The 25,399-nt window shown below is 41.8% G+C and overlaps 1 protein-coding gene across 1 annotated transcript in view; it reads left to right on the top strand.

Moving 5' to 3' along the window:
• dock5 (dedicator of cytokinesis 5) overlaps positions 1-25,399 on the top strand; it is a 49,229-nt gene that overhangs the window by 5,700 nt on the left and 18,130 nt on the right. Inside the window, exons 2-31 of the mRNA XM_080766284.1 lie at positions 5,061-5,144; positions 5,606-5,646; positions 5,807-5,862; positions 6,148-6,244; positions 6,402-6,550; positions 6,664-6,799; positions 6,909-7,066; positions 7,296-7,377; positions 8,027-8,156; positions 9,193-9,265; positions 11,758-11,900; positions 12,069-12,194; positions 12,456-12,580; positions 12,817-12,915; positions 13,146-13,218; positions 13,488-13,591; positions 13,865-14,045; positions 14,875-14,972; positions 15,061-15,150; positions 15,410-15,510; positions 16,071-16,205; positions 16,487-16,598; positions 16,791-16,861; positions 19,772-19,878; positions 20,418-20,554; positions 21,256-21,351; positions 21,507-21,605; positions 23,763-23,933; positions 24,415-24,515; positions 24,648-24,706. Of these exons, the coding sequence (XP_080622410.1) occupies positions 5,061-5,144; positions 5,606-5,646; positions 5,807-5,862; positions 6,148-6,244; positions 6,402-6,550; positions 6,664-6,799; positions 6,909-7,066; positions 7,296-7,377; positions 8,027-8,156; positions 9,193-9,265; positions 11,758-11,900; positions 12,069-12,194; positions 12,456-12,580; positions 12,817-12,915; positions 13,146-13,218; positions 13,488-13,591; positions 13,865-14,045; positions 14,875-14,972; positions 15,061-15,150; positions 15,410-15,510; positions 16,071-16,205; positions 16,487-16,598; positions 16,791-16,861; positions 19,772-19,878; positions 20,418-20,554; positions 21,256-21,351; positions 21,507-21,605; positions 23,763-23,933; positions 24,415-24,515; positions 24,648-24,706 (3,234 nt within the window). The remainder of the gene's footprint in view (positions 1-5,060; positions 5,145-5,605; positions 5,647-5,806; positions 5,863-6,147; positions 6,245-6,401; positions 6,551-6,663; positions 6,800-6,908; positions 7,067-7,295; positions 7,378-8,026; positions 8,157-9,192; positions 9,266-11,757; positions 11,901-12,068; positions 12,195-12,455; positions 12,581-12,816; positions 12,916-13,145; positions 13,219-13,487; positions 13,592-13,864; positions 14,046-14,874; positions 14,973-15,060; positions 15,151-15,409; positions 15,511-16,070; positions 16,206-16,486; positions 16,599-16,790; positions 16,862-19,771; positions 19,879-20,417; positions 20,555-21,255; positions 21,352-21,506; positions 21,606-23,762; positions 23,934-24,414; positions 24,516-24,647; positions 24,707-25,399) is intronic.

Genomic DNA, 25,399 nt, shown 5'->3' with positions numbered 1-25,399 from the left:
GTAGATCAGCTATTTTCAGTCAATGTTCCCTCCAAAATAAGGATGCTATAGGGTTCAACACAGACACAAATGATGAAATGTAAGTCCACAACTAAACCGTTTTACTAATGTTTAAGACAATTTAGTTGAGAATTGGGCATTATTACATTAGTCTATTCATTCATGTGAGTTTAAGAAGGCAAGACATGGCATCAACGGGGGATAAATGATGGGGGACAGAAGTAGTGGTCACATTCATTATTCGTGGTGTTTTGGTATTCAGACTGAGAGGTGTGATGAGCTGAGCCAGTTGAAGCGTGCTTTGAAAGCCCTAGCCTCTAGCAACAAGGATTATCACCATGCAAGTCAGGGCACAGCTCCTGCTCATAGCTGCTGTATCTTGCTATGAGTAGTATGAGTATGTGTCTGTAGTCTCTGTAATGACAAAGAACTGAGCTACAGTGTTGTTTGCAAAAGGTTTCTCTTGTGTTGCAATGCCATTGTTGTGTGTGTGTGTGTGTGTGTGTGTGTGTGTGTGTGTGTGCGCATGCAGATTGCAAAATGTACTTTACTGTATGTGTACATACACGAGAGCTTGTATATAGTCGCTGTCGGGCAGAAACCTTGTATCTTCATTGGTTTGTCGTACAAGCGCGTCACGCAAACATAGCCATCTAGTACGAGCTCATAACGCGTCACGATGTCATGCCTTGTGAGCTTGTTTGTGCATTTCCCGTCAGTCAGTCACGCCCCATATTTGGTCATACCTTGTGACATCACGTGATCATCATCAAACCTTGTACACTCAAGACACTGCCCCCGCTGCCACATTTAGGTCTCCATATATGGAGCTGACCTGTTCTGACTTTCCCTATGTTGATCTGACACCCTGTACACTCAATACACACTCCATATATGGCCAATACAGAATTAATTCCATATGTTGATCTGACCCCCCATGCCAAAGCGCCAGTGCTCGCCCAGCAGTCTGCTGTCACCCAGGTGGATATGTTGATCTGACCCCCAATTCCAAAGCTCCAGCGCCGCCCAGCAGTCTGCTGTCACCCAGTCTTCTAAGTGGAAGTTGTGCGTGTCTGCAGGTTTTTTTGAGTGGTGCAACCACTCCCTTACGGAGCTCTGTGTGTGGGTGGGTGGGTGCCTGGGTGGCTGGGTGTGTCTGAGCACGAAAACAGCATGGTTGTTTTTCACCACCTGTGCACAACCTAACACACACACAAACACACACGCAAATATTAACTGTTTATATGATGATTTCATCATATAACACTGCACACACACTCCCTGGATGCCAACGACTAACCTCCGCCCCAATTCTCCCACAACGGCCTGTTAAACTTATAACGCCACCATGAGGCCGATTTTAACAAATCACATTTCTGTAATTACTCATCCACATTTCATCCATACATCGCAAATCGGTATACACTATCTCCATAGTCATGTGATCAACACGGCCATGTCTGCTTCCCCATATTCCATCCCCATTGCCTAAGATTGCCTTCCAAAGTCTGCAGGATTTGTCCGTTTTGAACAAAATGCCTCAATCATAAACACAGCGTGTGATTTCCCTAAAATTATGCACGCACATTCCCACTAGGCAGAGGAACAAATGCCACTAAAAAAACACATCAGCCTCATGGTGGTGCTATAACAGGCCAATTCATGTTTTCACCTACAGTATACCTGCACCGATCTATGGACAACTTTGTGTATGCTCGCTCCCTAGAGACGAGGAAAAATATTTGCCCTGCATTTTCCACATCTGCCTGTTATAGCGCCACCATGAGGCCAATGTTTTCCAAACCTAAATGCTATTATCCTTGTGGAGACCTGTGCCCCGAGGGGCACTTTTTCTAGTTTTCTTTCTTTAGTTTTAGACGGAGACGACATGCATGTTGTGCAAGCATAGACCTATGCTGAACAGGCAGAAAGAGGTTGCAGTACTTGGAGAAGGGTGTGAGGCTGGGCAGTAGTACGGTGGAGGAGGGTGTGAGGCTGGGCAGTATACGGTGGAGGAGGGTGTGAGGCTGGGCAGTAGTACGGTGGAGGAGGGTGTGAGGCTGGGCAGTGGACACATTATGTGCTCCTAGGAGGGTGTGAGGCTGGGCAGTATACGGTGGAGGAGGGTGTGAGGCTGGGCAGTGGACACATTATGTGCTCCTAGGAGGGTGTGAGGCTGGGCAGTATACGGTGGAGGAGGGTGTAAGGCTGGGCAGTATACGGTGGAGGAGGGTGTGAGGCTGGGCAGTGGACACATTATGTGCTCCTAGGAGGGTGTGAGGCTGGGCAGTATACGGTGGAGGAGGGTGTGAGGCTGGGCAGTGGACACATTATGTGCTCCTAGGAGGGTGTGAGGCTGGGCAGTATACGGTGGAGGAGGGTGTAAGGCTGGGCAGTAGTACGGTAGAGGAGGGTGTGAGGCTGGGCAGTGGACACATTATGTGCTCCTAGGAGGGTGTGAGGCTGGGCAGTAGTACGGTGGAGGAGGGTGTGAGGCTGGGCAGTGGACACATTATGTGCTCCTGTGTGCATGATTCCTCCCACACATTTGGAAACTTAGAATAGCTGAGCTAGAGCTGCCCCCAGGAATTATCTTGAGTTTGTAAACTGAGGGCAAGTGTAGAGTAGGGCAGAACTTCTGGTTCACCCTGTTGTCATCATCGCGGAGCCCTGTTGACCACTGACCAGAGGCCGATATCAAATAAAATTAAAAAGGGATATGATGTCAGCTGTTCTTGAATCTGTACTTCTGTTTTAGTTTATGTTGTAACAGGCTTGTAAACTACCAGATCCAACAGTGGCCATTAACTATACTGCAGAGCTATAGCCTTAGCCTCAGGGCGTCAGTAATTCCAATCGACAGTCATTAAAAGGAAACCATAGAAGCTTCAACTCACACACGCTTGCACACAGAATGTGCTGCTAATTAAGTAGAATAAAACAAAGACATAAATCAACTGATGTCAAGGGCCTTTACAATTGCAAATGCAGGCTTCTGCGATAAAGGCAGGGTGATTCATCATATCTATTTTTTCTCTGATCATCTGATTCAAGGTTGTCCTCTTCTAATATCACTAGGCCCATCTTATCTTCACTACTTATTTAAAAGGCATCACAACACCGTCTTATTGGTTTTAAGAATGATTGGGCTGTAAGCAAGATTTAATTTTCAAACGGGGTTTACTATAAAAACGGATAAAAAGCACCACAACATACAGAAACTGGAATTACCTAGTGGCATCCTGATAGGCAAGTGGTTAGGGTGCATATGCATACCATATGGGTGCAACTGCTGTCCACAATAGACTAGAGCACCAAAGTCTGACATAATCTACGCAATCTCACTTTTTCCCCCTATTGTGAATTCCCATAGACCTTTTTTATACTGCGTCAAACGAACTGTGTTCCAAAAATAAATAAATGGTCCCAGCCATGCGGTTTGACTCATATGGATTTGAAGCACATATCCAGCTGACGGCGATAAAACGCTAATGTTAAAGGGACATTTCACAGCTGGGAGAAACTGCAGTTACTCAATGTTAATAGTATTTGTAGTACATAACAGTAGCACAATTTGAAATTTGCACCCTATGGCCAGAATAATTAAAGTCTGTGTGTTTGACTAGGGTTTGACTGGATAGCTGAATTCCTACAATGACTAAAATGCTTTGGTGCACTGCCCCTCCTTGTGGAGAGGGGGGAGGCTACGTGGAGGTGTGACTTGTAGTCCAGGAAGGAAGTGAGACCACATTTTCATGACAAGTTTTGAAGATTGATGAAGATAGATGCTTCCAACTCGAGTAGAATTATTAATGTTTCCATGACAAAAATAAAAAGATGTGGAGACAATAAAGACTATTATTATCATTATTATTGAAGGTGGTAACAGTCCAGGCATTTGCTCAGTACAATATTTCGGGGGCATATTTAGAATGTGTGCAGGCTTGAGTATGTTGTTTGCATAGTTTGCATTAATGAAGATTTAGTTGACACAATGAAATAAAATGGCGATAGTATCCAGTGTGAGGCAGACGGTCTGTCACAGCCAAATTTGGGAGAGCAGAAGCTTTGTTGTTGCGAGGAAAGCGGTAAAATTAGACTTTCGTGGTTGTTTTCGTCTCAGATTTAGTCTGACGTAGCGTCACAGTATAACTCTATGGGGACACAAAAGTAGGACCCGGAAGTATCTCTGGAGGGGGAGCTCACGTCATGGCTAAAATACTGACTGACTACGCCCCCCCCCCCCCAATACAATAACCAAAATGTGGTTATTGTAGAGCCTTTAAGTATTGCGCGAATTAAATACAATAAAACACTTTCAGATCCACAGAGATCTTTAAATTAAAATAAAAGCCACCTTGTGGCTTTACTGTGAAGTGCACCTACACCATGTGTTTATATGTCAAAACTGCATCGCCCACACAATCGATATAGCAGTCTCTATCGATTCACATTATCGTCCGGAGTATATCGATATATTGCCATGTCGATTAATTGAACCCACCACTAATTATTGTATGGGTGAAGTAGGCTCTCCAGTTACAATATAAATGATGTAGTGCAAGTGCACGGCTCGCTGCATACCGGTACTATCCTCAAGTCCAAGTGGATGTTTCTGAAAAATGTGAAGAAAGTCCCTAAAAGCGTCCTGATATATCACGTTCACGAGGCTGGGGCAGATGTACAGCCTGAAATATAATGCCATGGCTTTCGCCAGCGGAGGCATAAAAACTGTAACACTGGTTGAATATAAGACCATACGGCTATAGTCAATAGCTTTGATACTGTAGTGGGAGAAAGCAGCAGGCAAAATACAGTACTGTCAGAAGATGGCAAGACGCAGCATCATCTCATGCACATATAAAGCAATCTAGCCTAATTGCAATCGGGACAAGCAAATCCCCTCTTCTCTGAACTCCTTCCAACTGGAGTATTGGAATTCTAAAGCCATTCATTGGTTCATTTGCTTTCATTTGCTGTCACCCGAGGCCTTTCTTTTAGCAATCTCTTCGTATGTTGTTTACATAATAAGACAGTCATGCTTTTTCTTTCTCCCATAGCAATCTACAATTATGATCCCAGAGGCCAGCAGGAGCTGTGTCTACAAGTGGGAGACACTGTGCACATACTTGAGACATTTGAAGGTGAGCAAGCATGTGCTGTTAACAGGCCCCAACATATCCCTTCGTTCCTTACACCAGCGAACTGACACAGAAAACTATGGCGAGCCAACCAGCGGTGTGATGAATCTATTAAAGGAGTAGTATATATAATAATAATAATATCTCTAATTTGTATAGCGCTTCTAAGTACCCAAAGATGCTATCAATTAGATACCCCATGACTCTTTGAATTGACAGACTTTTGTTTTTGTCGCATTTCTAACCCAAAGACTCAAAGAGTCTCCTACTGAGTCTCCTATTGACTGATTATTGGCTCAGGAATGGGACAAAAAAAACAAAAAAAATGCTTTTTGGTTTGTTTTTGTTTTCATTTGGGGTGAACTACATAAAATGTGTCTGCATCTCTCTCATTTACCCCTTCCCTGTTGCTGTAATGTTAATATATCGCTGTCAACCTATCAAACTTCTCCATTTCTCCTCAGGGTGGTACAGAGGATACACGCTACGGGACAAATCGCAGAAGGTATGGAAGCCATTATCAGTGAAACAAAGTGTTATCAAAAGTGTTAATTTAACCAAACGAACAGAGGATTTTAATGTGCAAGTGGTCTCATAACAAAATGAGCATTGTTATCTAGATTTCCTTTTTGTTTCTGAATACTGTACATTCCATCTGTCCTCAGGGTATTTTCCCAGGTTCCTACATCCACCTGAAAGAGGCGAGAGTTGAGGGAATCGGGTGAGCTCAGTGATCACTAAATAACACGACACTGTGATGATAATCCACTTTGCGTTTGCTCCGCTCCACCTCGTCACTTTGGCAATAACATTATGCTGCGCTTGTAATTATAATCAGCAAGGCCTCCCTCAGTAATGCTTTTGTTGGCTTTTAGAAGGGAAAACGATCAACTATTTATCATGTATAGAATAGAAATGTGTCCAGAGTCTATCCTAATGATATGACGTGATTTGTGAATGATGGACCACTTTTCCAATATCGTATTATTCTCTTTCTGGCCGGTAGCCAGCAGGAAATAATTATCCCGGCAGATTTACCCCTGGTGCAGGAGCTGGGGGCCACCCTGAGGGAATGGGCACAGATATGGCACAACCTCTATGTGGTATGTGCAGATTATCTCTATTTCCCCACTACCCCAAATTCTCTGCTACTTTCATCATATGCATTGCACACCCTTGATGTTTTCTACTTTGATACCAGGGCTCTTCTCTGTGATGGTGGTTTGTTAATGCATAGCATGTGGCCTGTTTATCTGACAGACCAACAAGACTACGCAGTTCAGGGTTGTTCAGCAGATGGCATATAGTCTCATTGAGTATCGATCTCAGATAGTGTCAGGCACACTCCCCAAGGATGACCTTGTAGAGCTTAAGAAGAAAGTCACCGCGAAGATTGATTATGGAAACAGGTATGAAGCCTATTGCTTTCTTCTTGTGCTGCACCAGAATGCATTCCGACATAGGTTTTTAATGAATAACATGAATTGCGGTGCTCCAGATAAGCCTGTGTTTTGATGCTCAGGATTCTGGGGCTGGACCTGGTTGTACGAGATGAATCGGGGAACACGATGGATCAAGACAGCACCAGCACAGTCAGTCTGTTCCGGGCCCATGAGACTGCATCCCGCAGTATTGAAGACAGGATACAAGAGGAGAAGGCATGATTGTTTTTCAGTGATAACGTCTGTCACTTCACTCCCAACACATTGGTGTGTCTGTCCATGTGAACATTTATACCCATACACCTGTGTCTTTGTTCTTCTGCAGACACGACTGCAGAACCTGGAGATGAGGCGTCAGTCCCTCTTTAGTACTGTGCACACCTACAGTCTTCTGATGAACCTGAAGAACTTTGTGTGCAACATTGGAGAGGACGCAGAGCTGCTCATGTCTCTCTATGACCCTGACCATTCTGAGTTCATCAGGTCAGGTTGTGTCCATCTTTACCCTTCCATTCCACCATCAATCTGAGATTTGTTTAGTTACAGTTTTAGTTGGCTTTAGTTTCAGATTTAGATTTAAAGTTTTATTTGTAATGTATTCTTTAAAAAAACAACATTTTTCTATTCACACATTGCATTTCCTCTTCCTAAGGTTAAAATATGTATTAGAAAAGCAGATGCCTAACTGTGCTTGTCATTGAAATCCGTGCAGTGAGAACTTCCTGGTGCGCTGGGACAGTATGGGCATGCCTAAAGAAATTGAGAAACTCAACAATCTGCCTGCGCTATTCACGGTAACCAATTATCACGATCCTGACTGTACGTCTGCACTCATTGATCTGCTACAATACAATGCAACAGCCAGAAATCCATTACACAAGGCATTTTGGCATATTACATATTACATTTTGTCACTGAAATTCTTACATTCATGACGCATATTTGAATCAATATGCGGCCAAAGCAGGTTTCTGCTCTTGTCTGCTCTGTATGGACGGCACATCCAAGCACTACTCAAGAATGATAAATGGATAAACCCCCTATTTACTACCTGGAAATAGTAGATCATCAAATGTGTTTGCTGTTAAACAAAATTAATTTAGACAACAATAATCAAATTGTTTATTTGGTATATGTCAAGACTTTTACTAACGCCCAAAATCAATTTGAGAAGCAATACAGTTTTTTTCATAAATCTCCTCATTTTCAGTATAATGCTATGGCACACTGATCCAAAGCACTTCTGGGGTACCAGGGTGCCGCTTCTCTCTACAGCTACAACTAAACTATAATGTCACACTGCCTGAAAGCATTACAGTGATTGAATACTGTACCTATTGTGCAATATGTCTAAGCACCTGTTGGTTGAATACCTTGCATTTTGTCCTTGAATGTGCTGTGGGTCCCCAAATCACCACACTTGTGGTTGTTCACGTTATCCAGGACCTGAGCAGCAGTGACCTCATCAGACAACGCCTGTTCCTAGTGTGTCAGATCATCAGAGTGGGCTGCATGGAGCTCAAAGAAGGCAAAAAACACACTGGAGGCCTAAGAAGACCATTTGGTGTTGCTGGTAAGATTCATAGTTATTTATTACATGGTTCTGCTGGAGTCTAGCCTACTTTAAGAGGGTCTGTCTGTCTGTGGGCGTGATGTGACTTCTTTTGTCATGTTTATAACGCACAAGATACACAAGCAGCTGTGACAACAAGCTCTCAGGCAGACTGACCGACCAACCAAAACAAAAGTGGCCGTGATGTCTATACTTTTTATAGACTCACGATGGTTGAATTTATACCCTACAAAAAGACAGAATCAGTGTGCTAGATAACATTGGCACACCTGCTTAATTTTCTGATGTATAAAATGCCTTAACGCTGCTTTGGAAACAGAGTCAGTGGAAATGAGTTTAGCAGCCCTCTTTATAGAAGATTAATGGGCTAGATGAGAAAATAATTTCCTTTGCTGTAGTAAGAAATAAGCAACTCCCATTATTCATAGCCAGGAAAGAAATATGCCAGAAAAAAAATCCTGGCTGAAATCAACAATTTAGAAGCATTATCCATTGCAGCAGAGGATCAGGGTATTTCAGTCTGTCTGTGTTTTGGCTGTATGCACCCCCTGGTGCTAGGCCCCCAGGGGAACAGAAACTACAGTCTCTAATTGCTGTTGAAAGAACTATAAAATTATAAAATATCATACGGTACCCCACTACCCCCTACCTCCAGTGTGGAAGGCACACTTGTACCACAAGGACATTTTCTTGTACCTATGGGTGCTTTGGTTGGCCATTGGGTGTGTAGACTTGAGTGTGTGTGTGTGTGTGCGTGTGTGTGTGTGCGCGTGCGCACGCACGCACACACATCTTGCATCACTACATAATGTGTTCATAAAGGACCGCAATGGAAATACGCAGCTGGATTTGACTATATATGTATTTTATGGATATGGAAGTCAAATCATTTGCAGAAATAGTAGTTGTCAGCAATAGCAGTAGTACCTAATAGGTGAATTGTATTGGAGCAGGCAAATTAGCTCTTCCTTGACAGCCATCAACTGACAAAAGCCGATGGTACCATGGTGCTCCAAATGCATTATTGTTTTCACAGTGATGGACATAACAGATATCGCCCATGGGAAAACAGACGATGAGGACAAGCAGCATTTCATCCCATTTCAGCAGTGAGTCCTTCAGTGTTTTTGACAGCAAATTTTGATTTTAGTTTTAGTCATAGTCTCTTGAATAGTTTTAATTTTGTTTTAGTCACCTGGAATGTTTTAGTCTGTTTGTGTTAGTCTAGTTTTAGTCGACTAAATCGACAGTTGATTAGTCGACTAAAATGTATTTTGGAGGGCCTTGATGCCTGATTTTACACTTTTTTACACACACTGGTCAGCTTGCTATTTTCCGCATGCAACCAAGTTTATAATGACTTTTACCTATACTGGATCTCTTGTCCACTAGTCCCTTGACAATATATTTAGTCATAGCTTAGTTTTAATTTAGTTTCCATTTTTTCGTCATAGTAATAGTCGACGAAATCAAGACCGATTCAATATTGTCATAGACTGCTCATGCTTATGTAAACATGTGGAAAAGTACTTAGCGATGTGGTGCCTGTCACTGTATAGGAAGAAAACAAAGGACACAATGATGTGAGCTCTCTAGCACAGTATATGTTTGTGAGGTTTTAAATATGCTATGCAAGTTACTTATATCTTATTTCAAGATATACCATACTGTATAGGAAGAAAACAAAGGACCCAATGATCTTATGCAAGTTACTTACCGGTATATCTTATTTCAAGATATATTGTGCAAGTTTCAATGCCATCTGCCCTCCTAACAGCTGTTTGTCAGGTGTTGGAGGAGGTGTGGCATATTTTATCACTGGACCACAAGCAAAAGAGTACTTGACATCTAAAGTTAGCTTTAAGAAAAAAAAAAGATGTTATCCATTTTCTTTTCACTACCATTTTTATTTACCATCATAAACCATTAATTCAATCTTCATTATTTATTTACAATATATTTATTCATTTTATGATAGTGTGATGAAATTTGAATACAATACTTTAGCAGCAATTCATTGTATCATCATAAATATATATATATATATAACCTGGCTTAGTACATCTAATTTCTGTTATATAACAATTGACAGTCGGTAAGAGTAGCATATTTCAGAAGAACAGAGATGAGGTAACACAGGAAACCTTATCAAACTTCCAGATGTTATGTTTCATTTGGTTCCAAATTAGATCACACATCTGTGTAAAGAAATGATCACATAGTGATATTTGTCAGGTGAAAGAAGCGCTGTCTCCGTTGTGTTCTCCCCCCCCCTTATCAGGATTATTGCGTGTATGTTTGTGTGTCACAACCCAGCGCCTCGCGGCCGCTGTCTCCGTTGTGAACCCCCCCCCCCCATATACAGTAGTATGATTATTATTTTAGTAACATGACTGTTTGTCACAACCTCGAGCCTCGCGGCCGTTGTTTCCGTGCACTGTCTCCGTTGGGTTCTCCCCCCTGCACTGTGTTGGGGTGAGCTCTTTGTTCCTTCCCCGTCACCCTGTGAGTGTGAGCATGCTTCTCTGCTGCGTTGCTCTCTTTCTGCAGCCTGTGTGGCTGCCAGGGATATTTGCCTCTCCCCTTCCCATTGGCCAGAGGGCAGCTTTGCCATTGCTTGGTTTCTTGAAAACGATAGTGCACTTTATGCACATGTTACTTTAGTTACAAATCTGTATTGCCCTATAAAACGGTGTTGTAGATGCACTTTATACCTTTGTACATTGTTCTTGTACAGTATGTATGTTTTTAGGCTTTGTTTACAAGTGTAACGTGTTTCACTGTATGCCTGTTTTGTTTTTATGTTTTGTGTGGGGACTGCGGATGTAAACTAGAAGCTTTGCTAAATCTGGTGTATTTACGTTGCATTTATATGTAATGTCCCGTCGAAATAAACAAATAAGGTAAAGTAATGACAGGAAACGGGAAAGAGTCGTGGAGAGGCACACGCAGCAATGGTCCATCGGGCTCGGGAATCGAACCCGCAACTCGCTGTCAGGCTGCCTCAGAGCCCATATGTGATACGTGCCTTAATCACTCTGCCCTCAGTGCCCAAAACGACATCCTTTTAATGTAGAAGTTAAACCAACCACAAATCCATTTGTATAGAATGTATAAAATTGTGTGATTATCAATGTCTACACTTATTTTGATAGGGCAGTGTAGAGAGCAGAAGCTGAGGGCTGAGAGGGGGGGACGTCATGAAACGCAGGTCTGCAGCAGACGTGTGTGTGTGTGTGTGTGTGTGTGTGTTAGGCTGCGCAACACTTAAAAAAGGCAAATAAGTTTAGGGATATATGGCGAATATAGGGCCCTTGGTATTTTGAGCAATTATACACAGTACTCTCCAAACATTTGACTTCTCCAGACATCTCCCACGGTGGCAGTGAAAACAAGGTTCTACAGTCCTCACTTAAAGTGAAAACAGTGTTGGGCCGGGGGAGCAATGTCAAGGCTTGTCGGGACTCCAGAGACCTAGATTTCCCAGCTGTTGCCTTGCAAATGCAGCTGTAACCGTTCATTTGTTTGTCACCCGTCAGGCAAGTTGACAGCTGATTTCTCTGTCTCTCTCTCTCTCTCTCTCGTTCCATCCTCTCCACAGGATCGCCATGGAAACCTACATCCGACAGAGGCAGCTCATCATGTCTCCGCTCATCCCGTCTCGTGTCATTGGAGAAAACGAGCCTCTTGCTGCCGTCTTCAACAAAGTGATTGCCACTCGGGAGGTCAATCACAAAGGCCAGGGTAAAAGGACAGGCGTTCACACCGTACACCGTGTCCCCTCTGAATACAGAAGGCCTCGCTACCTGAAGTGTCTTGTTTGGGGAAGATAAATGGTTGTACATGAGGCTGCATATAGTATATATCCTTTGTGTTTCTGGCTCATTGAATTTCCTTACGTGTCCCTGACAGGGCTGTTTGTGACCTTGAAACTCCTCCCTGGTGATCTTGTCCAGGTCAGGAAGGACTACCCTCACTTTGTGGATCGCACCACGGCCATCGTCAGGAAGATGGGATTCCCTGAAATTATCCTTCCAGGTGTGTGCAACGTTGTTGCTGCAGAGACAAGGGAGATGTGCATTGTAGTTGTGTGTGTATATAAATAAGGGTTCATAAATCTTGGGGGTACTCTCGTAACCTTGAAAGAAAGCCTCTGTATGCCCACCTAAATACTGCTCGGCGGTGTCATGCAATGGAAATCTACATAATGGCAGAGATCACAACACATTGCACTGCAACGCATTTAATAAATAAATCTATACGATTAGTCTATCTATAAGTCTGTTTCTCCTTCTTCAGGAATTGTGAGGAATGATATCTATGTGACTTTGCTGCAAGGAGAGTTTGACCGTGGAAAAAAGAAGACACCCAAAAACGTTGAGGTCATTGTGAGTGTGCACGACGAGGAAGGCAATCCTATGGAGGTGAGATGCCAGGCACTAATCTATAGGCTGCTCTTTACTTTAACATCATGTACAGTATGTATATTTGTTCTTTCAACTATCTTTATGTGACATACTGTCTGACAGTACACCCGGTGGGTCATACTAATTGTCATACTTTGATATAAACATTTGTTGTGCTTTGTTAAGAAAGGACCCTGCTTTAAATTGTCATTCTTGATATTGTGTAAATATGTTATCCTTCCCTTCTCTTGTAGAAAGCAGTATTTCCTGGGGCTGGGTATGACGGGATCTCGGAGTACAAGTCTGTCATTTACTACCAGGTGAAGCAGCCATGTTGGAATGAAACGGTGAAGGTAAGCCTATGTCCAGGACGGACACGTTGTGTTTTCATACTCTACACAAGAAGCACCCCACAGAATGTCTCAAGCTTACCTATTACTTCCCCAAATGGATTTGTAATGTAATGTAATAATCGTCTGGGGGAAGTTAGTGGTACAGAACGTGCTTCTCATAATAATAATAATAATTTAAAAACATCATCCACGTTTTTCTCAATCCCACTTAACTTCCCTGCCTCTGCAAGGTGACAATACCCATTGAGGATGTGTGCCGCTGTCACCTGAGGGTGATGTTTCGGCACCGATCATCCCAGGACTGTGAGTTTCCTATTTATCAGAGAGATTTATCAGCACAGTATCATTGATTTTATTCTTTTCCCCACTTTTATTTTTATTTTTCAATAAAAACACCTAACTACAACATCATATATCGTATTATATCTCATATCACGGTCAAGTAGGTTTATAATCACAACATATCCAGACTTCAGCATTAATGTCACAGTAGTTAAAGTGGTGGTTAGCTTTGGCAGAAACCTGTTGGTGGTCAGTTGTGTTCTCCTCTGATGTTCCTATATTCCCTTTAGCCAGGGACAAATCTGAGAAGCCCTTTGGGATGGCCTTTGTCCGTCTCATGAAGGGAGATGGGACCACACTGAGAGATGGCAGGCATGACCTCATCGTCTACAAGGTAGTTGTGCCTGCAAGATTAGCTAATTACATTTGTGTACTGAATACATTTTAATAGGCTGAGCTCTTTAAAATAGACTAGAGTAGATAGTTTATTGGCTTTATTTATATACAGTACAGTACAGTACTGCACACAAAATGGCACGTTTGACAAGCTGACAGTTGTGCATGGATTATGCATGAATCTCACACTCAATCAATAAATATCAAATTAGATCTACAACGATCAATGTAGGTTTCAAGATTAATTTCCTATTTTATGACTTTTTCTCAGGTTGACGTGAAAAAGGCAGAGGATGCAAAGGCGTATCTCACCCTGCCAGGGACCTGGGCTGAGGTGGAGGAGAGAGAGAAACAGACGGGGAAGCAGTATCACCACTCAGGAGTGATCCCTGTGACTAAAGACAGCTTCCAGATCTCCACACTCACCTGCTCCACCAAACTCACTCAGAATGGTAACGTAGTGGTCGCGTTTCTGTGCGAATCAGTGCATTATGGGATATTATAACAGCTTCACTGAGTGAGGAAATGTCAATGTTTATTAGACACACAGCACACATGCAGCCTAATATTTCACAACATGAACAACAATAAAGCTTGTTTTCAAGTACAAAAACATTGGTATTGGTGTGCTGTGAAGTGTCGTAGATGTGCACATGATGACCATTATTGTATTGCTATTACACCACAGTTTTATACAGTATTACACCATTGTTTTTTATTTAAAAAATGTTATGACCCTTTGGCCGGGACACTGGCGTGGGTCGCAAATGTCTGACTTACTTTGGTATGAATCGGAGTTTGTCCTTGTCAATGGCGGTTACGGTTAGCAACGGTTGCTAAGTTAGCATTGGACAATTACTATTGTGGGGTAGGGCTCAGTGTCTATTCATTAATTAAAGTAGTATCTTTAGTCACACAACATTCTCTATTCCTTTGTTGACCGGAGAACCCCCAGGGGTGTATACTAGGCATAGGCCCTCTACTTTTTCGCCATAGAAAATAAATGTTTTCCATAGAAAAGGGATGGGTCCATGCTGTTAATGCAACGCAGCAGGGTCTAGGATTGATAGCAAGACCCCCTCTCCCTTCCAAGAGTGGCTTGAAATTCACTTTGCTTATCGATGTTATTAATAATTTGCTGATGTGTTAATGTTGATTGATGCAGATTTGATTAGGTTTTAATGAGCTGCATCCCCGAACCTTGATTCTCATGCAGTAAATTAAACTTTAACGAGGAGAAGTATTAACACCCATCTTTCCCGGTGTGGTGATGCATTCCAGTGGATCTACTTGGCCTGTTAAACTGGAGATCTCACCCTGAGAACTTGGAGCAGAACCTTCAGCGCCTAATGGAGGTTGAGGGAGCAGAGATTGTCAAGGTGAAACGTGTGCTTCGCAGATTTCACAGCAAATAACGTTATGTTTGTTTTATAGAAGGTTTAAAATGCCCATGTGTTTTATGCTCAGTTTCTTCAGGACACCCTAGATGCGCTTTTTAACATCATGATGGAGACCTCGGAAAAAGAAACTTATGATACCCTGGTGTTCAACGCATTGGTGAGTTTCTCACTGACTTGTCTGACAAGACTTACGTAATATCTTACTAGATATCTTATTAGAGTAGTATTCAGGGACACAGTGCATATGCCTTGTGTCAGAACCTAAGCCTGCCTATTTTATTTAATTAATGTATTGGTTCTTTACTTATTCCTGTGTTCCACTCTTATGTTGCTGTGGTTTATCGCTGAATCATTTATCATTTCAAACGGTATGTCTCGGGTTAAGATTCTGACTTATCGTTCCTTTTCTTGAACAGGTGTTCATAATCACACTGATTGGCGACATCAAGTTCCAGCACTTTAACCCGGTTCTCGAAACGTACATTAACAAGCACTTCAGTGCCACTTTGGCCTACATGTGAGTGTTCCATCTTTCTGCTGTGGCACACACCCCCACAGGCCTTTATATATTTTTATCACTTCTCATGTTTGCCCATCTCCTCCACCCACACACAATTACCGGCATACCTTGATGTCTCTACTTTCCAATGGTGTAAAGTAACTAAGTACATTTACTTAATTAAGTACTGTACCTAAGTACCATTTTGAGGTATTTGTACTTTACTTTTACTACAATTTCCAATACTTTTACTTCTACACCACTACATCTCAGAGACAAATATTGTACTTTTACTCCACTACAATTATTTGAAAACTTTTTGTTACTAGTGACTTTGTAGGTTTGGATTATTACAAAACTTACAGTGACCACTTCAGCCCTATATACATTTCTATATACATTATTCCTATATACATTATTATACAGTACGTTGCGATGCAACGCATTGTGAGCTTGTAGATTTTTATATGTTTAAAAATAAATTATGGGACATTCTGCATAAAGATTACTTTATACTTTTGGTACTTTTACTTAAGTAATACATGTGAGTACCTTTTCCACCACTGCTACTTTCTCAGGAAGCTGACCAAGGTATTGAACTACTATGTTGGCCATGCTGAGGAGCCTGCCCTTTCAGAGAGACTCTATGCAGCACTCAAGGCCCTCAAGTACCTGTTCAGATTCATTGTCCAGTCCCGGGTTCTGTACCTAAGGTATCTGGACCATTGCTGTTACAATCATGTGATTTAAGAATGTTATATGGGATTACTTATCAACACTTGTGTAGTAGTTACCAATACCGGTGTATTAACTAAGATACATACTAAGAAGTAAACAAGAAAGGTAGCAAACTAACTCCCTGGATACCTCACCACAGTAACCCATCACAAGTTATCAGCAAGCATCTTTTGAATGTATCTTAACAATCACTTTATTGGTGAACACCACCAGTTGCCGTATATAACATGATGTCTGACATGTGCTTGTCTTTTAGGTTCTATGGGCACAGTGAGGACGGTGATGCATTCTTCAACTCCATTCGCACACTCTTCCTCTCCTTCAACACACTTATGGACAGACCACTAGATGAGGGAGTGAAGATTAAGGTAGGGTATTTTAGAAGTTTAGTTGATTTCATTTTTTCACAGTAAATTGGTACTCTATATTAGGCCAAGAAAGCGCTATTGTTTAATTCCTGGCTGTGTTCGATCAGAAAATGGATGTAGATGTTTAACAAAATTGATGCCAGCAAACACTTTGTTTCATGTCCTCATGGGAACTGTTGATTGTCTTTTTAGGGGGCGATACTGAAATACCTCCCAAGCATCATTAATGACATTCAGAGTGTCTTTGATCCCATTGAGCTCAGGTAACTCCCTCCAGGTTTTTCAAAAATGGAAAAATATGATAATTGCCTGTCACGTCTCATTGCAAATTTCAATATGTACTCTTCTACAGCAAAGTATGTGGTCTCTTTCAAAACTCTTTCAGTGTCTCACTATGGGGAATGCTCTCTGTGTCATCCTCAGAAGCCCGTTTATTGATGTTGCCCAAACATAGGGACCCACTTTGTGTCTGGCTAATAGCAATGCTTTCCATAAGGACCGGTTACTAGCCAAACAGCCGATTAACTCAATGAAGTCCAGTTGAAAGAAACTGAACTGAGTTAGATACATTAGGCTTAACATAATACAAAAGTGTGTGTGTGTGTGTGTGTGTGTGTGTGTGTGTGTGTGTGTGTGTGTGTGTGTGTGTGTGTGTGTGTGTGTGTGTGTGTGTGTGTGTGTGTGTGTGTGTGTGTGTGTGTGTGTGTGTGTGTGTGTGTGTGTGTGTGTGTGTGTGTGTGTGTGTGTGTGTGTGTGTGTGTGTGTGTGTGTGTCGTGCGTGCGCGTTTACCTTACATCATGATCAGTCAGCCAAAAGGGCCTGATGCAGTCGCAGTGTTACTGGTCATTCAAATAGCTCTTCTTGCTTCACTCAGAAAGCGAGCAGACTACTCTCTGCCAACTTGCATGCCTACAGTAGCTTAACAGCATAACAAAGTGAGCTAATCCCTTGGTGACTGGGTGGGCGCTACCGTATTGGTTGGTTCCAAACGTCCTACTCCCTTGACTGTGTAAGTGTTAGAAGTTTGAGGCTGAGCGCATTGGCTGCCACCACGCAACTGACACAGTGTTCGTGTAGTTACACACTAATAGCCTCTCACTTGGCTACTGTGTGTTTCTGCCAGTCCCTATACAGTATACTGTGCTCCTGGTGGTTGCGAAGTCTCAGGGATGGACACTCATACAGCGTGGGTTTCATGCCTCGAGTTGTAACATGCCCCTACAGGCAGCACTGTCCTCCTCTCTCTGCTCCTGTGAACACTGTGGCTGTTTTTACCTCAAAGAGCCTCTGTGGCAGCCTGGCAGGCTAACCTGCCTGGCTGCAACCTGATAAGGGAGGCTGCCTAGCTCACTGCTTCCCAAACACTGGGTTGGGACTCAGGACCCATGTGTGGGTCGCGGACACATTTGTATGCGTCAGCTTATAAATCTGCTATCTGCTCTGCTTGTAGATCTGCTATTTTCACTCGTTTGGGTCCCTGGAAGACATTGTATTTCTCTTTTGGGTCACGGGCTAAATAGTTTGGGAACCACTGGCCTAGCTGGTCTGAGCAGCTAGACACCGTTCTCCTGTTGTCGAATACTGGCAACAGCTGCGGCTAGCGAGGAAGATATTCTGGATGCTGTTGAGAATATCTACTCTTAATTACAACAAGGGTGTATCGAAGTATCTCTTGAAGAATGAAGGATATTCCTTCTGGCCAAGTTTCCCCACAAGGCTGAAAGAAGTAGCAGACCAATAAAGCCCGCAAGCTCATACCATGGAATGTTTGACATTGCAAAATGCAGAGCTGAAAAGCATACGGTGAGGAAGAGTAGAACTTATTTTGAATGAGGGCACCGAGCCAATGACATCTATGGACGTAATTTCAAATCCAACGTTTCACCACTATATATAGACAACGTCATTTGGTGTTTTCAGTGTTTACGGTATAGGGCGTTCTTCCGCTACCTGTGAGTTAATCTACGGATCAGACAACAACCGGAAACTAGAAAAAGTACCCCTCGGGGCACAGGTCTCCACCAGGCCAGGTCAAGTTATGGCCTCCTGGTGGTGCTATTGTTCTTCTTACGCTTTGATGGCAATTGGATGATTTGAGGCATTTTGTTCCAAAAATGTGTCTACCTGTTGGTAGCGCTATAACAGGCCAATGTGAAAAGGGTGGGATTTGTTCCTCAGTCTAGTAAAAAAGTGCGTGAAATTTACATGCTGCATTCATGATTTAAGGCTTTTTGTTTAAAACGGGACAATTCTGCAAGCAGCCAATTAGGATGGAATGTGAAATATCGGACAGATACGTCTTGAGCACATGACTATAGATATACTGTGTAACAATTTGCGGGATTTTTCGACAGAATCTGGAGGAGAGGAAAATGCAGATCAAATTGTTTGTCCTTGGCCTCTAGGGAGTGTGCATGCAACGTTTCACGCAGATCGGTGCAGTTATAGGTAAAAATGTGAAACGCTGCCTCATGGTGGCGCTATAACAGGCCGTTCTGGAAAATGTGGGGCAGAGGTTCGTTGTTGGCATCCAGGGAGTGTGTGTACTGCTTTGGCAATGTAAACGTATGTTTTCTCATGCCAATAAAGCCCTTTTAATTGAATTGAATTGAATTGTGTACAAAGTTTGGCATCGTCCGTGTCAGCGGTGCCGGAGATTAGCTGGTAACAGACGGACGGACACACACACCTATGCAAAACATACTCTCATGCCTTCGGCTGGTGGAGACAAAAACATGATTGATCAAAACAAATTGATCACCTATCAATTTGGTCTTGAAAGATTAGTCAAAAATACTGGCAGTGTTTGCAGATGCAGTGCATTCCCCATGGTGAGACACCTCAGTCATTTTCTCAGAGAACTGGGGTTACGGAATAGTTATCCTTAATTTATACTGTCTGCAGTAAAATTACTTGTCATGTCTGTCCATCATCGATGAGAAATAGTACCTGCTGTGATAAATCAACCGACCCCACATGCACTTTCAAAATACAACGTGCCTCAAAAATTCAGCCGGTTGTGGATGCAGCTTTTCAAAATTCCAAACGAACAATGCATTGAATCCTATCAACTTCAACCTAATTCTCTGCCTCTCATAATGTATGACTCGTAACTGCTTCTGATATCGTAGCATTTTCCACTGCTTTACCATAACTCGTCTTTTTCCTCTAGCGTTCTCCTGACCAAGTTCATAGAGAGTATTCCTGACGCTCAGCTCGTGCGGCAGAAGCTGGGCTGCATGTGTAAAATGGTAGAGAGTGACCTTTTCAGACAGCCAGGTAGGAGCAGGCTCAAACATGTTTTGAGTCTAATAACATTTCTCTTGAAATGAGAAGGAAATGGCAAAAAAAAAACATGGCTAGATTAACCCATTAAGAGTAAGACCTCAGAGTTTACAGAAAAACGAATGTTTCTATGTCCGTGGTTCACAAACTTTTTCATGTCAAGGACCCCTAGAATGATATATACTTTGCCGCAGACCCCCCATCTCAAAATAATTTGATCCAGAAGCAAAGATTTGAGTTTAAAGTGTTCGCTGTGAAAGATTCAAAGATTTTCAAGATGTCTCAAGCTCGTGAGCTTGTATATCTGCTATTTTTCAACGGCTTAAAGTTTAAAATAATGGTTAAGGTGGTTAAATGCTAAGGTGACACAGATATACCTTCCAGTCCAGGTCTTAATGGGCATAACATTATAACATTTCTCTTGAAATGAACGGGAAATGGTAAAAAAAAACATGATGACAAGATGACAAGTTTCTCCCACCTGCTAATGTACAGCTCCGTGATGGCAACGTGTCTCTGCTTCACCCCCGTAGACTGTCGAGATGTTCTCTTGCCGCTCGTCACCGACCAGTTAAGTGGTCAGCTGGATGACCACTCCAACAAGCCCGACCTAGAGGCCTGTGTCCAGCTACTAAGTACTGTGCTGGATATCTTGGATCGCAAAGACGTGGTGAGATGTTGGAGGACTACATTCTACAAAATGTCTTCTAAATCATCACAGTTTTCTGAAAAACCTGTTTCTGTCGGTGGTTCTCAAAAGGACCCCCAAAAGTTATATGTATTTGGCCGCCGACCCCTATCTGAAAATATGTTGTTCCAGGGACCACCCAAATGCAAAGATATGAGTTAAAAACGTTCACTGTGCAAGAACATATATTAAAAGATTTGCACACGTTTTTAAGATTTTTCAAAAAATAGCAGATCTACAAGCTCGTAGTGTGGCACTCTGTACCGCACTATGAGCTTGTAGATCTGCTATTTTTCAACAGCTAGATCTTAATGGGTTAACTACCATGAACATGCAGTAGATGTGCACACGTACGCCTTTGTATTACTGTACATGTGAGTCAGGCCTGGAATTTTGTCATGTAATTCTTGCCCTAGCGTGAGGCTGAGCAAGTCAAGATTTTATGCCGATTATGAATGCCGATTTGACCTTTTTGAACAACAACCTAAAGACAGAGTTATACTGTACTTACTTGAGGTGTCACACACTGAACATATGCATTGTGAGCTTGTAGATCAGCTATTGATGTGCGACTCCTGCACGTAACTATACAAATCAGGCATATCTCCAACTCGAACCCTAATCCTATTTTGTTTTAAATTATAGTAATATAATACACAGGTTTTGTTGTTTTGTTGCTGCAGGGTCCCACCAGGATCCACGTCCAGATGATAATGGAGCGGTTGCTTCGCAGAGTAAATCGCACCGTCATCAGCATGAGCAGATCTTCACTTCTCATTGTAAGGCACTGATTGTCTGGACAATGAAATTAAACACAACACACTTCTATAAAATGTCACACGGCGTATTGTTCGACAACTTTTGTTTTGTTGAGCGACATGTCGCAGACGCATACATCAGACTATGATATGGCTTCTCTCTGTGATTTGGGCAGGGCGTCTACCTTGCCTGCATGACGGCCATCTTAAGACAGATGGATGACCTGCACTACGCCCACTACATCAGCACCTTCAAGACCAGACAAGATATCATTGTAAGTGTGCCGTCCCCTCCCCACCACCCCTCTTGGTTATATCTGTTCCGGAGGCATCTCGTCAATTGCTGGCATCGAACCACCTGGGCTAGTTACCGTTTCTTAAGTGAATATTGATTATAGACATTTAACACAACGAATCAGACTGACATGATAAGGATGTCACTGGACTCACATTGTCCTGCATTACTGTTATCTGTTCCTTAGCTGTTGGTGAGATCCCTTGGACTGGCTCCTTTAAGTTTGGCATTTTCATGTGTGTGTGTGCGTGTCTCTCTCTCTCTCTCTCTCTCTCTCTCTCTCTCTCTCACTCTCTCTCTTTTTTTTTAGGGCTGTCAATCGATTAAAATATTTAATCTGATTAATCGCTGATCGCAAATTAATCGCATATTTTTTATTTGTTCTAAATCTACCATAAACAGATATTTTATTTAAGTTTTTAACACTCATCAACATGGGCGTAGACAAGTGCTTTGCTTTATGCAAAAATGCATACAAATACTGTCCAGAATCTTCAAGTAACAAGAGCATGGTGAAAAGAAAGGGAACAAATCAGACCGAATCAGAAATCAGCCAGATCTGATAGTCTTGGTTTGACTTGATTTGGACCCAATGGACACGTCACTCCAGGTCCTGTCAGCATGCTGACGGACATGGAGAGCTGTATCCTGACCTAAACTATACACAGTATGTAGGCCATATAGGTAAAATAAATAATTATGCGATTCATTGCGATTAAAATAATTAATCGTGATTAACATAACGGTGAGTTAATTGTGATTTATCAAGTTAATATATTTGTGGCGCTCCTTAAAGGGAGTACTGAATGCAAGGAGTGGAATATGACATATGACATATCTGACTAATAAATCTTGAGTGACCATAACACCAGAGATAATCCCTAGTAGATTTAGTATCTATTTGAGTTTTGGATAAAATCTGTAGTAGTAGTACTAGTAGTCATGTCATGACATGATCCAAGGAATTCAGGGGAAAAATTAAGAAATGTTCAAAGCCTTATGCTGAATAATCCATGCAGCACTCGCAATTAGCTGCTCACGGACACACACACATACTGTATAGCTGCCCCCGAGCCATTCCGGCCTGGTGGAGATAAAAACGCACTTCTCGAGACAAACTAACGAAACTAATCGCTAAGAAAATAATGAATCTCTGCAGCCCATATAGTGTACTATAGTATTATACAGTGTGTACATACATACATTATTCCAGAGCCCCTGCAGCTCAGGAATAATGTGCCTATACACATCAGAGCCGTGCAGTCCATAGCTATTTTAAATCCTTGCTAAAGACTTATTTCTTTTCCCGGGCCTTCAGTGACAGTCGGCTGATGTAGCCCTGTTTTCACTCACTGGTGCTATTGTTTGTTTGTGCTTATTTCATTGTATGCTAATGTCTGCTTATATTGCATTGTTTACTCTTTGTTTTTTTAACTTGTATATCACTTTGCTTGACCTGGTCATGTTTAAAAAAGAAAAAAAGTTTGAGTTGAGTTTGTGTGTGTATACTGATATTATATATACATATACTATGTGTGTGTATACAAACAAACAAATAACAGCGTCTCACCATCCAACCGATTTCATCCCCGTTATCTTCCTCTTCTCATTTTGCGCTCGTCTTTATTTGACAAAGAATCACTCTATACCACTTCTCAGTTCTTGTCTCTTATTTCTTATCCGTAGCACAATCTGCCTCGCATGATCATTTTAGGATCACAGGAACTATCTAGCCATCTATTTTAGACTAACCTTTGTATTTCTTACTATATTGGCCTCTTGAAGTGTTAATGACCTACATGCACATGAAGTTTATGCTACAGTTGTGTGCCTGTTCAAAGCCACACTGTATAAGTGTGTCAGCTTAAAAGGCCTTAAACATACCCCTGTGTTAAGCTGATTGCTGTTTCTCTGCCCTTGGGACTCCCTGATAGAGACATTCATCATGTTTAAGGGCCTGATTGTGAAACTCCTTACTATTGGTTTCTTTGTAATGTTTGCAGTCTCAGAATTTATTCAGGCTCGTTTTGCAGTTACACCTGTTCTGAGTGGGATAGTCTGAATGAGAATGCCAGCTTAAATGCCCGAAGCATAAGATGTATGTTAAACTAACTGCTCTCCCCTCCATTGCCTTCAGGACTTTCTCATGGAGACATTCATCATGTTTAAGGACCTGATGGGGAATGTCTTCCCCGCTGACTGGATGACCATGAACCTGCTGCAGATGCAGGTTTTCCGCAGGGCCATCAACCAGTACTCTGAGGTCCTCAACATGTACTTCCTAGACCAGGCTCACTTTGAATTGCAGGTATGTATGTATGCATGAATGCATGAATGCATGTATTTATGTATGCCTCACGATGCGATGCATTGTGAGCTTGTAGATCAGCTATTTTCAAATCAAGTCAAAAGGTATATAAGGCTTAAGTGGTTAATGTATGTTTTGTAATAATAATCTAAATCTACAAAGTAACTAGTAACTAAAGTTTTCAAATAATTGCAGTAGAGTAAAAGTACAATATTTGCCTCTGAGATGTAGTGGAGACTGGAGTAGAAGTAAAGGTATTGGAAATTGGAATTACTCAAGTAAAGCACAAATACCTCAACATTGTACTTAAGTACATGCACTTAGATACTTTCCACCACTGTATATATATGCATGTATGTATGTACTGTACTGTATGAGTGTATGTATGTTTGGATTATTTGCAGGTTCTAATTAATTAGTAATCGAGAAAGGCAATGCTATGACAAGGTAATTATGTTTGAAAATCTGGCTCCCCTTGCAGCTGTGGAATCACTTCTTTCATCTGACCGTGGCATTCCTCACCCACAAGTCACTGCAATTGGAATCCTTTTCTCAGGAGAAACGGAATAAGATACTGAACAAGTATGTTTTTATTATTGGTTTCCTAGTCGTGCTAATATAACATCACAATTACCCCTTGGGGATCGATAAAGTTAATGTTAATTCATTCTCTATTTGACTGTTGAGTAACATTTAAAATTATTTTTTCTACAGGTATGGAGACATGAGGAAAGTCACTGGATTTAAGATGGGGGATATGTGGTATAATCTAGGTGAATATTTTTGCACTCGTCCATTAAAAATATTGCACTCTCCAAGAGAGATTTGCGGAACTGTTTATTCACTGGCCAGCGGTAATAAGAATAATAACAAAACAATATTGTTTTACTGTCCAGTTTCACAGTGCCTTGTTGGTTTTGTTTACCGCTTTATTAGTTTTGTCTCATATTTATTGAGAAGTGAAGATGCAGCTTATTGCCTTCTGAAATTACACTGTGTGTAATATCCCTGGATGATTATCCCATTCAGGACGGGAACCCCTTTTGGTGTTTTAAGCATTATGTTATACTTTAGCTATTGAAGAATAGTAGATCTACAAGCTTGTAGCACGGCAAGCTCGTAGCTTGAAAAACGTGCACATTGTTTAACATATATTCTTTCACAGCAAACATTTTTAACTCAAATATTTGCTTCTGGGGGTTTCCCTGGAACAATATATTTTGAGATTGGGGTCCGGGGCCAATTTTATATATATACACCCGTGTGAAGTGAGGGGCGCTGTTCTACCAATGTATATATACATCTTTTTTTATGTCATTATCAGACAAAATGGACAAAACAAACAATAAACTCTGTCCATGTCAATGGTATTTTTAATGTTTGTTTAAGGAAAAACAAACATTAAACCTGTATATAGGAGGGGCTAGCGCCCCTCAATAATATATATTCTGGGGGTCCTTGACATG

The sequence above is a fragment of the Protomyctophum bolini genome, assembly GCF_963924005.1.
Source record: "Protomyctophum bolini genome assembly, chromosome: 6".
In the NCBI taxonomy this organism is placed as follows: domain Eukaryota; kingdom Metazoa; phylum Chordata; class Actinopteri; order Myctophiformes; family Myctophidae; genus Protomyctophum; species Protomyctophum bolini.
This window is presented reverse-complemented; position numbering and strand designations above follow the sequence as displayed.